This window comes from Monopterus albus, unplaced genomic scaffold, assembly GCF_001952655.1.
Source record: "Monopterus albus unplaced genomic scaffold, M_albus_1.0 scaffold42.1, whole genome shotgun sequence".
Taxonomy (NCBI): Eukaryota; Metazoa; Chordata; class Actinopteri; order Synbranchiformes; family Synbranchidae; genus Monopterus; species Monopterus albus.
The window spans coordinates 1441248-1453469 of NW_018127922.1; the positions used below are offsets into that span (position 1 = coordinate 1441248).

At 42.4% G+C, this 12222-nt stretch overlaps 2 protein-coding genes across 2 annotated transcripts in view; both read left to right on the forward strand.

Annotated features, from left to right (window-relative positions):
- rbm27 (RNA binding motif protein 27) overlaps positions 1-6418 on the forward strand; it is a 25771-nt gene extending 19353 nt beyond the window's left edge. Inside the window, exons 14-23 of the mRNA XM_020599788.1 lie at positions 4-78; positions 207-338; positions 538-663; positions 826-900; positions 989-1165; positions 1329-1433; positions 2276-2503; positions 2610-2693; positions 2872-2991; positions 3883-6418. Of these exons, the coding sequence (XP_020455444.1) occupies positions 4-78; positions 207-338; positions 538-663; positions 826-900; positions 989-1165; positions 1329-1433; positions 2276-2503; positions 2610-2693; positions 2872-2991; positions 3883-3984 (1224 nt within the window). The 3' untranslated portion in view covers positions 3985-6418. The remainder of the gene's footprint in view (positions 1-3; positions 79-206; positions 339-537; positions 664-825; positions 901-988; positions 1166-1328; positions 1434-2275; positions 2504-2609; positions 2694-2871; positions 2992-3882) is intronic.
- A 3224-nt stretch (positions 6419-9642) lies between these two features.
- Positions 9643-11038, forward strand: pou4f3 (POU class 4 homeobox 3). The gene is made up of 2 exons (XM_020599845.1): positions 9643-9762; positions 10097-11038. The coding sequence occupies exons 1-2, from the start codon at positions 9643-9645 to the stop codon at positions 11036-11038; spliced, it is 1062 nt and encodes a 353-aa protein (XP_020455501.1).
- Positions 11039-12222: the final 1184 nt, after the last annotated feature.

A 12222-nucleotide genomic window follows, 5' to 3' on the forward strand; every position in this document is an offset into this window, starting at 1 on the left:
CAGCAGGAGCAGATCTCAGGAAGTCAGGTGGCTGGAGTGATGCCGAGCCAGGGGCCGCAGCACAGTAATATGCATAAGGCAAGTATAGAGAGCTGAGACATACTATATGGAATCCCTTCATCTTTTTTATGGTGATTCGTATATCTACGTTTTACCATGTCTCAGAAACCCTTCATCAGATTTACTTTCCTTTGTTTTGTTTTCAGGGCATCAAGCAGCACAATCCAGCCGCCTATGTGTTTAACAAGACTGTACCCAAACATCACCTCGCCGCAGTAGCTGGGACCACAGCTGCAACCAAGCCAGACAACTTGAATCCTAACACAGACACCGTCACTGTACGTTTCAGTCTTTGTGCGTGTGCGTGTGGGTGTGCATGTGTGTCGGGTGATGTCAAACCTGTCAAGTAAAAGTTTTTTGTTAAGTAGACTAAAGTATTTTTGGTCGTTTCTTTTGCTATATAGTAGTTTGAAGTAACTGTCTGCAGTCTCATTCTGATGGCCTAAATATGTCCCACTCTGTCTGTGTGGCACTTAGGTGGCGCCTGCACTGACAAACACCCAGAAGGGTCCCTACACTTCCACAGCCCTCAAGTCATCCTCAAAGAGTCTTGGGAAGACAGGGAAAGCACTAGAAGCACAGGATGTCCTCAAGAAGAAACAGGCATGTTGCTTAATTTTTTGAATACATATTTTGACTGCTATGAAAATAGCAGTTCTAGGATTAGTCATTTGTTTTTCTCAGGGGCAGCCAATGAGAAGCAGGCTGCCCCTGAGAAAGAAGATAGGTGAATGTAGTTGATTTTACTTTTCTTTTTGCTTGTAGGAGGCATTAAAACTCCAGCAGGACATGAGAAAGAAGAAGCAAGAAATGTTGAAGACACAGATTGAGTGTCAGAAGGTAAGACTGGCCTTAACACCATTTTTCAGTTCTTTTTTTTTCCCCTTTGCTCTGTCCATGCCAAGCTTTTCTCTCCTTCCTCCTCCAGGCCTTGATAAACCGCCTGGAGAAGAACCGAGGCATGAAACCTGAAGACAGAGCAAACATCATGAAGACTCTGAAGGAGCTGACGGATAAGATCGCCCAGCTGCAGAATGAAATGAACCCTGCCTCCCAACTCTCCAGCACTAAACCAAACCACAGCCAGTCCAAGACCAAAACTGATGTGAGTCTGGAACGTGACCACGTGCAGCATCTCATTATGTTTGTTTTCAGCCTTGTGAAAAAACCAAACTGGTGCTCTGGGCCTTGTTTTGCAGACTTTGCTGCTACTGTCAGTTTTTAATCGCTTCTTTTGTGATTTCTCATTTTCCACGATATATGACCAGGCCCAGAAGGAACTGCTGGATGCAGAGCTGGAGATTCACAAGAGAATGGGCTCTGGAGAGGACACAACAGACCTCAAGAGAAAACTGGGGCAGCTACAGGTGGAGGTAAAACACAACCACAGGCCAAACATCTGAAAAGATAGCTAGCACCACCACACGCATGCATCATCAGCATTTATCTTGAGTTTGAATTTGATGTTGTGACACCAGGAAATCAGAAAATTTAATGACTTTTTTTTTTTTTTCTCATGATAGTGAAGAATTTGTGCAGCCCTACGCTGCATCTAAGTCTCCTAGTCAGCTCAGACTTGCCCTGTGTCTCCTCTCCCCTCTAAACCAGTACAGACAGGTCGTTTTCTCATAAGATCAGCCTAAAAAGAACACAGCATTTGTTAGCATCCTGTGTAGCATGTTATTTCCCCTTTACCCCCTGTGGGTCCAAAATGGGCTAGTTATTAAAAATACATATCACCTCCATCTGTCCAAGCCCAACCCTCCTGCACATTAAACTGCAGCCACTTATGCAAGCCCAGAGGAACAGCCAAATCAGACACATTAAAGTTTGAGTCGTTGGCCCTTGTAGGAAAATCGACAGATGACAATTAGAGGGAGAAGTCATGGAGGGACAAGTGGAAGAGAGTGGTTATGAGGTTGTGGAGTGGTTAGGAAGGGAAATGTCCCTTTAAAAATTGAGGAGTGACGACTACTGGTACAGGGCAAAGAGCTACCAGAGAGTAGGAAATATTTCAGCTCTGAAAAAGGAAAGTGTGCAGTATTTTAAGACTTTTTTTAATGCTGGATTTAAATACTGTTATTTCCTGGCGTGTTTGTTTTCACAGTTGTGCTGCATCAGGTCACACAGTTCCACATCTGTTTTAATGATTTTTTTTTTTAACACAGCAAGGTGGTTACTCAAACATTAAAACTCCCAATCTGTTGTCCTTTAGGCAACACGTTTGGGTCTGATCCGGCCCCCAGCGGGTCGAGGTCGGGGCCGAGGGAAGATGACCTCGGAGCCCGGTTCGATGAGCGTGGGCCGCGGCAGGGGCCGAAGTCGTGACGCGATGGCTCGTGGCGGGGCCGTGAACCGTATGGTGGTTGACCACAGACCCAAAGCCCTGGTTATTGTAGGAGTCACTCAGGAGGAGAAGGAAGAGCTAATGCCTCACTTTGTGGTGAGGATTGTGCAACACTTCTAACACATTTGTATTTCAGGTGTTACACTTGATATGATTGTTGTACAGTTACACTGAAATACATCTCAAATCTCTTTTATCTTAGAGATTTGGTGAGATTGAGGACCTCCGTGACCAAGATGCCAACAGTGTCATCATGACCTTTAAAACACGAAGTGAAGCAGAGAATGTAAGCTGCATGACCCCAAATCAGACCATCTTCTTAACTACACTATTTGTTTTTCCTTTCCTCCCTCTATTCCCTACTAGTTAATGAAATGATAAAATAAAGTCGTTTGGTTTTACTGGTACAGATTAGTCAGAGCTGCGAGTCTAACTTGCAATTCCCCACCTGTTTTGTCTTCTAGGCAGCTAACCAGGGAGCCAAGTTCAAAGGTCGTGTGCTGCAGATTTCCTGGTACAAGCCCAAGACGCCCTCTGTTACAACAGAACCAGAGGAGGAAGAGGCTAAAGATGAAGACGGCACGGTATGACACATCCCTCCTAAACCCAAGCACTTAATTTGATGCCCCAACTTGCCAACATATAAACATCTAGAAACCAGGACAAGAAGAAGAAGAAGAACTTAAAATTCAGAGTGGGGAAACATTTGGAAGTTTTACTTGTATTCACAGATTTTACTTGTACATTTCTCTCCGGTACACCAATGGAAAATCAGGGCAAGCCTCTCAGTAAATGGTCTTGGTAAATGGTCTTATACTTGTATAGCACCTTTCTATGCTTTTTACAGCACACTCAAAGCGCTTTCACATTATTCGGCCATTCACCCATTCGCACTCCCAAGCACTCACGCATTCACACACCGGTGACATCACCGGGAGCAACTGGGGGTTCAATGTCTTGCTCAAGGACACCTCGACATGTTGACTGGACAAGCCGGGAATCGAACCGCTAATCCTCCGGTTAGGAAACGACCCGCTCTACCTCCTGAGCCACAGCTGCCCCCTACTAAGAGCATCTTAGCCATTTAAGTGAAGCAGCATTATTGACAGGTGAAATCCTCATAATGTATTGTCATGTTTGAGGTTGCTGTCTTCCTTGTATGCAGGTACTTAAAAATAAATTTTATTTTTGGAAGTTTACAATTGGTGAGAAAATTTGTCTTAATGCAAGGCTGGAAATTCTTAGATTTGTCTGAGTGGCTCTGACTGCTGATCCACTCAGAGCCACTCGGTTCATTTCAATCCAGTCCCATTATTTTACAATCATCCTGTCTTGTGAAGTGTGAGGCGCGTCATTTGTTTATTATCCGCCTGAATCCCCCTCTAGCATAAACTCACCAGTTTTAGAAAATCATAACGCTAAGTTACTAAATAATAATGCTAAACAGTAGACTTGTGTTCTTTTCATTCAAACAGAAGGACGCTAGCTCTTATTTGCCTGGGGAGGAGGAGGAAGAGGAGGAGGAAGAGGATGATGATGAAGACGACAAGTACGAGAGCCGATCTTGGAGACGATGAAGGCATTGTGATCCGTCATAACCTGCTTCCCAGCTAAATCAGTGGTTATTTTCCCTGACGTACAGATAAAATCAATGCAGCAGAACTCACATTTTTTTCCTTTCCAGTATTTTCATAGTAGTTTTAGACTCTAATCAAAGTAAAAGCATCTTTACTTTATTGTTCATCAAAAGAAGTCTAGAGGGACAACAGTGTTTGTATCCCTCGACTAAACCATTACTTAAAATATCTCACTTTTGCTGAGAGAGATAAATATTAAGTTGTTCTTATAGATAGAAAAACATATGTAAGTTTCAGTGTGCTTACCAAATGATTAATATCAGTAATGCACAAAGGTTGTGTCAACTGTGAATAGGTATTTTTATACATACTGTATTTAAACTCTTTTCTCACCAGTTTTTGAAAAATCTCGTCCTGTGTTCAGGGGCAACCATTCCACCACCGATAGAGAACGTTCTCTGTTACGGCCAGAGCAATAGTTATTTATGGCACAGTATGGTATGGTTTTCCATTTAACTTCATTCAGCTTTTGTTATGCGTAAGCCCAAAATGTTCAGTTCATATATTCTCGACAGTGGCTGTGTGTGCTGGCATGAATACATGCTAGTATCTGCATGTTGTATTCTTAAATAAACAGAGCTACCCCCCAAGCAGTGCCTGGAAGTGCTGATGCTGTGCCACCACTATGTTGGAGCCAGTGCAGGTACAGAAGGATACCAGTGCAATAGAAAAACCCAGTGTTTACAAAATCCATGGTCACACACATCAGATACACTCTTGTAGTAAATACATTTCCCCCACTTTTATTTTATTGCTCGCTCGATGTCCAGTGCCACTCTGTGTAAATAGAAACACCTGCAGCGGTGTTCTACGTTTTCTAAGAGTGTGTAACTTTTTTTTAAACTTGTTTTACTCTCCTGGTCATCCAAAGGGCCTGACAGAACAACGATCAGATCACCCATTTTGAAAATGAGATCCATAGGCGCGTGGTTGAATGTAATACTGAACAGTTGATTTTAATATATATAATTTCTTTGCCTTACACAATCAGCAGATGGCTGAATTTTTACAAGATTTGTGATTTAATTTTGTAAATTTTGTAAATGCTTGAAAGAGAAACAGTTTGTTTTCTGAGTTTTGTTTTTTCTGTCATTTTAAATGAATGACAAGGTTGCGTCAGGTAGAAAAGGTCTAGGAAGAGTCTACAGTGTCTGCTTTTCTAACCAAGAGTTGTTCACCCTAACCAGTCCACTCTGTTAAACCAGTCCACTCTGTTATTTCACTAAATTTGTCGTCTAAGTAGCACATTTCTTATAAAGAAACACTGAGAGCTGCTCTGAGCTGTAGAAACCCCTCTGGATGCTGTCAGACAGCTCAGTCTACAAGTGCAAACACAGTGTGTATTTTTCATGGCAGAATGTTTTAGTTGGTTTTGATTTCTTTAATTATACTGTATTTTAGAATTCTCAGGGTGGGAGGAATAAGGTGCATTGACATTTATATGGAAATGTGCTTGATGTAAGATAACACCATCTTTACATTTAAGACATTTTGTTGGTTCCCTTAAATAACAGTTTACATGCAGCATAATGAAATGTTGTGTGCTGTATTCAACAAAACTGATTATATTTAGTAATATAACCAGCCAGATTTAAGCTCCAATACAATGGAGAGATAATTAACTTATTGGTTAATTAAGTATAACAGCCTGACATACCGACGACACACTCATGCGGGGAGACGTCTGCATGCACATTGACCTGCAGACCTCTGCCAGCATGTGAATACAGTCGGTAACAAAGAATTTCCTCCTACCTATGATGTCAGTAGTGCGCTTGTTTGGATGGTATATCACTGTAGACTGTCAGTGACCTCATTGTCTCATTAAAGCCTTTGTTTTTTGTCTCCGCCATCTGTCAGTTAAAATGAAGTTCAGGTGTGCGATGGAAAGCTGAAGCGTCTCTAACATGATTTGCTCATGCTGATTTTTTTTGTTTTTACTGAGGTCACTGGCAGAGATAAAGGACAAGTGAAAATGAGGATTCAGAGAAGGTCTCCCACTTTTTGTACTATATTGTGTACGCTACTATCACCCAATAGTGTAAAAATGTAAAATGTTTATTGGATAATAGTTTTGGATTTGTTACTGTTTATATTTTCAGGATGTGGATGTATTTTCTTTATGTATTTTGTTTGTAAAAAATGGATTTCTAACTTACTAGCATGTTTGCTTTTGCCAATAAAGCTGGAGGAATGAGGTGCTTGTAACATGACAAAAGAACAAAAAAAAGAATTTGAATTGGATCTTGGAGGGAAAAAAAAGAATATTTTGAGTTAAAGGAAAAAAATTGACCCAAAAAAAGAGAAGTCAACATTGGCAAGAAGAGGAAAAAAAAAAATCAAGCAAAAGCATTCCAGAAAATATGACCTTAAATGCTTGTGTGGCCTCCTTCATTTTGCATGTCATTTAGCTTCTACTTAATATTAATTATTTACCAATATTATTTGTTTCACTGGTCTGAATACGCAAGTAGCTGTTTTGAAGACTGGTAACTGCAGCTGTTTTAGTGTTTTACATTAGTGCTCTGCTAACCAATACCTGAAGAGTTTTAGAAAGAAAGAAGACTAAAAATAAATTAAACAGAAGAAATGAGTTGTCACAGTTTAGAATACATGAGTAAAGTGGTCCATTTATTTCCTGACATTGAAGTGGAATCTGAGACAAGGTGTCCTAATATACAAAAGTAACGCCCCCTGAGCCGTTGTTTTGATATGGCAGAACAGAGTACTGTGCTAATAAAACGGCCACTTAGACAAAGTGAGAAGCTGTGCTCAAACCATCACTGGGTTTTTTTTTTTAGCGCTTGTCTGTCTGGTAACGTGGACAGCATTAGGTTGATGTGTTTTGTTGATTTTAATGGACTCATTCAATCAGAAATGCAGCTGTACTGGTTATTTAGAAGGCTACATTATATAGGTTTGTAGGCCTAATGCTCTGTGGGGCTCGGTAACAAACACTGTATAGCCTATTAGCCTAGGCCTATAGGGCTAATCTAACCAGTTAGCAGGCCCAAAGATTATTCAGTACCATCCAGTGTGTCCGTCTTATTAGGAAGAATAAGCCAGTCATTACATTACAGACACTCACTTTGACACCCATGCCCTCAAACAAATCCCATTACATCACAGTAAAGACTGTGACCTCTGATGTTCAGTTTAATTACACCAGCCAGCAACTAGAACATATTAAAATATCACTGAATAATGTATGAGCATTTCTTACTTTAGGAAGTGAAGTGAAAGCACTCAGAGTCTGTTTAGAACTTTTGGCTCTTCCCGGGGGAAGAGGCCTGAACGATGCACCGTCCTGTGCAGACACTGTGGCCACTTGGTGATTGAGGTGTACGGGTGGAAATGGGCTTTATGGACGTTAAGTCCCATCATTAATATTTTATTTAGGTATAACTGTAAAAATAAAATTAATGTAAATTATTTGGAAAATTTTGAATGAATAGTTTTTCAAATATTATGGTAAAAAGTTTGAATAATAAAACATTTTAAAAGACAAAATTACAAGAAAACATCTAATACCTTAGTCAAGATATGAGACACTCAAGATATTTTTTTGTTTTTGAAACTCCTTCTGACTTCCTGCACTTCGGGTTTCTGCAGGGCCACTAGACAACAAATGCTGTCAGGTGAAAATCAAATTCCAGTACTGGACATTTTAACTCAACAATAACTCAATACACTAAAGAAATTTGTTCAGGACAAAATAATTTTATACAACCTATAAGCTAAACAATTCACCATTCAGTCTATAACTGAATGAATAAACTGTACCACCAGTGTGGCCACACATCTGGATGCAAGGTGCTCAACAGCAGTAGCTACACTGTAGTGAGGCTTCACTTTATGTTACTTTACAGCATGTAAACTCATCACTTATCATTAAACACTGCATTAAGTTAATACACTTGTAGTTATTTTTAATATTCACCAAATCTACTAAAAGCCAAACTTTATTTCATGAATAGACACAATACATTGTTTCTGATGCAGTTTAAGCTTTGTAAACATGAATAAAGCCTGCTAATATTTTTAATGACTAGTTAAGGAAGAGAAATAAAGATGACTCACCACAGTGGCCTAAAGAATGAATGCTGTGACAGTAGTTAGGTCATCTAGTGGAGCTGTGTCTGTATGCAGGCTACATGGGGGAGGAAAAGAAGAGGTGCTGTTACATGTAGAAACAAGTTATGACAACACTTCTTAAAACATGTCAGATCTTCAGAATATGAAAAGCACAGAAATGACAGAGTTGTAAACAACGGCCATTAAATTCTGAATCGCTCCAGCTAAGAACAAAAGGGACAATATACTTTATTCAAAATGAAATCTTATTAAATTCAGTGGCATCTATAACCACTGCTTTCTGACAGCCTCTCACATGTGGCCATTTAGATCTTAATGCTATATGGTTATAGTTCACATTATACTGCTCATGTACACCAAAATTTTCGGCCTGTGACTAAACACCTTCAACTAAACTTTTGCAAAAATTTGAGTTAAGTCCGTATGTGTTTTCTCTCCCCTGTCCTCTGCAAGTGGCCACCCTACATGCAGCTCTTAAAGCTTGGCTCCTCAGACTGCAACAGGTCTGCATGGTGAGAAAAGATCTTGGCTGTTTTAATCTGTGTAATGAATAAGAACATGCCAACATGGTAATGGATGCCTGCCACCATGCTGCTAAATTATTCAGTGTCTGGGGAACTAGAGAGGCAGCCAGGGGGATCAGATGGACCCGCTGTGTCATCACTCCACCTCTGCCCGCTTGGCTCCTTATTCCGCCCAGCCCGGCCCGTCTACCCTGGCTTCAGGCAGCCACATGAGAAGTCTGTAAAGCAGCCCTGAGGATGGGTGTTCATGTGGGAGGAGACGGGCCCAAGGCCTTTGGGTCAACTGGTCAATATCCTAACAGGTTTTAGGTAGACCCATTGCTCAGTTATTGAAATTGCTAATGTGCTTTACTGTTCCCAGCTATTTCAGCACCATGGACAGTGCAATAGCAACCTGTGGCTACAAACCCTAATGTGGTAACAAAGGTCAATAACCTGGAATCTTAAACAAAAGTATCAACTATATAAGACAGATACTAGATGAGCACAATTGTATGCACTACTCTAATTGACAGAATTCAACCCAGAGGCTTCATTCACACAAGCCTGTTTTACTGATTGTTAAAAAAACCTGCACAACTATACCACAAGAGTAGCAGCTAAACCCTTAGGCTAGTGATATAAACCTGGCTTTAAAGGTGCCATATGAAGTCACAGTAATGAGTTCATCAGTTAACATTGTTTAATTCAAATATAGTGATTTAAGTTGGGTTTATTTGATGTTTGTGCACAGAGGCAATCATTTTGGAACTTAAACAGAGGAACAGGTGGGAGCGGAGGAGGAGGGAGGGAAACTGAAAAGGAGGAGGAGGAGGAGGAGGAGGAGGAGGGGAGAAAGAGGGAGACAGGGTTGCCGGGAGTCGCTGTCGATGTTAATAGCTCAGTTTGGTGAAGGAGAGCAGAGGAGTTTTGTAGCTGTCCGCTCCCCGGCTTTCATGTCAGGGGCCACACTGCTTGCGAGGTTCTTGCAGGGAGGAGGATGATGACCATGAACGGAAAGCAGCATTTCTCCATGCACCCGGCTCTGCATGAGCCCAAGTATCCCGGCCTGCACTCAGGCTCGGAGGGCATGCGCAGAGTCTGTCTGCCCGCCCCGCAGGTAGGCTACACTGAGGTCGGGGAGAATGGCTGTGGAGTACACTGGGTGAGAGGAGGAGAAAATATCACACTGGAAATGTCTGTAAAGTTGATGTGACAGGACTTTGTTCTATTCGCTCTCTCTCACTCTCTCCCCTGTCTGTGTTGCCCCTCTCCCCCTCCCACATGTCTATTCGAACAATCTTGCTTTCATATTAATTTTTATGACCCGCGCTTCGAGGAGGGTTCTCTCCTCTCCTCGGCGCTGCTTGCCATTGGAAAATGTTTTTTTTAGATCCTGAGAGCTGCCTGACAGAATTCCCCACTGACTCCAGTATGCCCACTCTTGCTTGCAGCTGCAGGGCAATATATTCGGAGGCTTTGATGAGAGTCTGCTGGCACGGGCAGAGGCTCTGGCGGCTGCTGACAGCATTGTCTCTCACGGCAAGAGTCACCCGTTCAAACCAGACGTGACTTACCATACCATGAGCAGTGTCCCCTGCACCTCAGCCTCCTCTTCTTCCTCCACCACCGTGCCCATCTCCCACGTCCCTTCCACCATCGCCCCCCACCATCACCACCACCACCACCACCTCGGACAGACCCTGGAGGCCGGGGATCTCCTGGACCACCTCTCCAGCAGCCTGGCCATGACCGGGATGGGTGCTCCAGACCCCCCAGGGATGACCACGCCGGCGCATCACCATCAGCACCCTCACCACCACCTGCAGACCATGGGGCAGCTGCACCAGGCGATGGCCACCATGGCCCATCCTCACTCCCTTTCAGTGCACGGCGGCATGGCGTGCGTCAACGATGTGGAGTCGGATCCAAGGGAGCTGGAAGCCTTCGCCGAGCGGATCAAGCAGAGGAGGATCAAACTCGGGGTGACCCAAGCAGACGTCGGGTCAGCACTGGCCAACCTCAAGATCCCCGGAGTGGGGTCCTTGAGCCAGAGCACCATCTGCAGGTTCGAGTCTCTCACGTTGTCCCACAACAACATGATAGCGCTCAAACCGGTTCTCCAGGCCTGGCTGGAAGAAGCCGAGGCTGCGTACCGGGAGAAAAGCAGCAAGCCGGACCTTTTCAACGGGAACGACAGGAAAAGAAAGCGCACCTCCATCGCCGCGCCGGAGAAGCGCTCTTTGGAGGCTTACTTTGCCATCCAGCCCCGACCCTCCTCAGAGAAAATAGCAGCCATCGCCGAAAAACTGGACCTAAAAAAGAATGTGGTTCGAGTGTGGTTTTGCAACCAGCGACAAAAACAGAAACGAATGAAATACTCTGCGGTGCACTGAGTTACACACATCATGAATAAAATAGCCTACTACATTTTTGATCGAGTGATTAATAATAGCCTAACTCAGAGGGATTTATCAGCAGCTCTTCACGTCTCATCCGGGATTATGTCCAAAAAGACTTCAGTGTTGTCTTCACTTCCGTCTCTCTCACTCTTCGTGGAACTTTTTTGACTTGGCTATTGATATGTGGACTTATAACGACTGGGTGATTTTGATGTTGTTAATCATGTTTGTTGCACACACTAATATATTCACCCTGACAGTTGGTCACATTCAGGGATATTAACACACCTTTTAAAACCCATAACATGGAGGCGACATTTATGGGCTGCTTAATTATCAGTTGTGTTAAACTGACGTCACGTGGAGACAGATCAATTATGATTCCATGGAATGATGCTCACATTACACTCTCATATCTTAAACTGTATTTTCACCTTTACTGAAATGTGAGCTCGACGATGAAGGGGTCAAAAGCACCCACCTTTTAAATTACAATTTTCTGCAAACAACTCTTTCTTTGTGAACTGTGTGATCGTAATATATACGCACAAAAATGAATAATTACCGTAACTCTTTCACAGGTGGTGACACAATGACTCTTTTATCTTTGTGTAGACATGAAACGACACTGTTATGTATGAGACACATCCGTGTGGCTTTGCTTGCTGCTATATTTTAGTATTTTGATGTGAACATGTTGGAGAGTCAAAGATGAGCTTTTATTATATGGTCCAAATAAATAGGTCTACGTCACCTAATTTAAGTATTTATTTTTGCTCACTCTTGATTTCACCTGGAAAAAAAAGTGTGAATTTTAAACGTAATAAATTATTGGTTATTTTCTAAATTTTTCCCTGAAGCAGCGACTTTGTTATTGTTGTGCTTTATTAAATTGTGTTATTTTAATGCTGAGGTCACATCAGATAAAGACAAAATCTTTGTGGACCGTTTGTTTTATCAGAACTGGTCCAGTTGTTTTATTTATGAAACCCCAAACATCTGCTGGGATTAAATATGCACTGAAACCAAGGGCCTCCGTCTTTACAGGGACTTTCACGCCGTGCTGCCAGGGGCCTCTTGCTGATTACAGCAGTTTTAATTATGGATGTCCTCCTGTCACCGAGTTATGACGTGCACGGATTTGAAATGACTAAGTAATCACGAAGCAATATTAATTA

Excerpts from the sequence above, each read along its gene's own strand:
- pou4f3 (XM_020599845.1), top strand. The coding sequence starts at position 9,643 with ATGATGACCATGAACGGAAAGCAGCATTTCTCCATGCACCCGGCTCTG. Across the intron at positions 9,763-10,096 it reads TCTGTCTGCCCGCCCCGCAG|CTGCAGGGCAATATATTCGG; the intron begins GTAGGCTACACT and ends TCTTGCTTGCAG.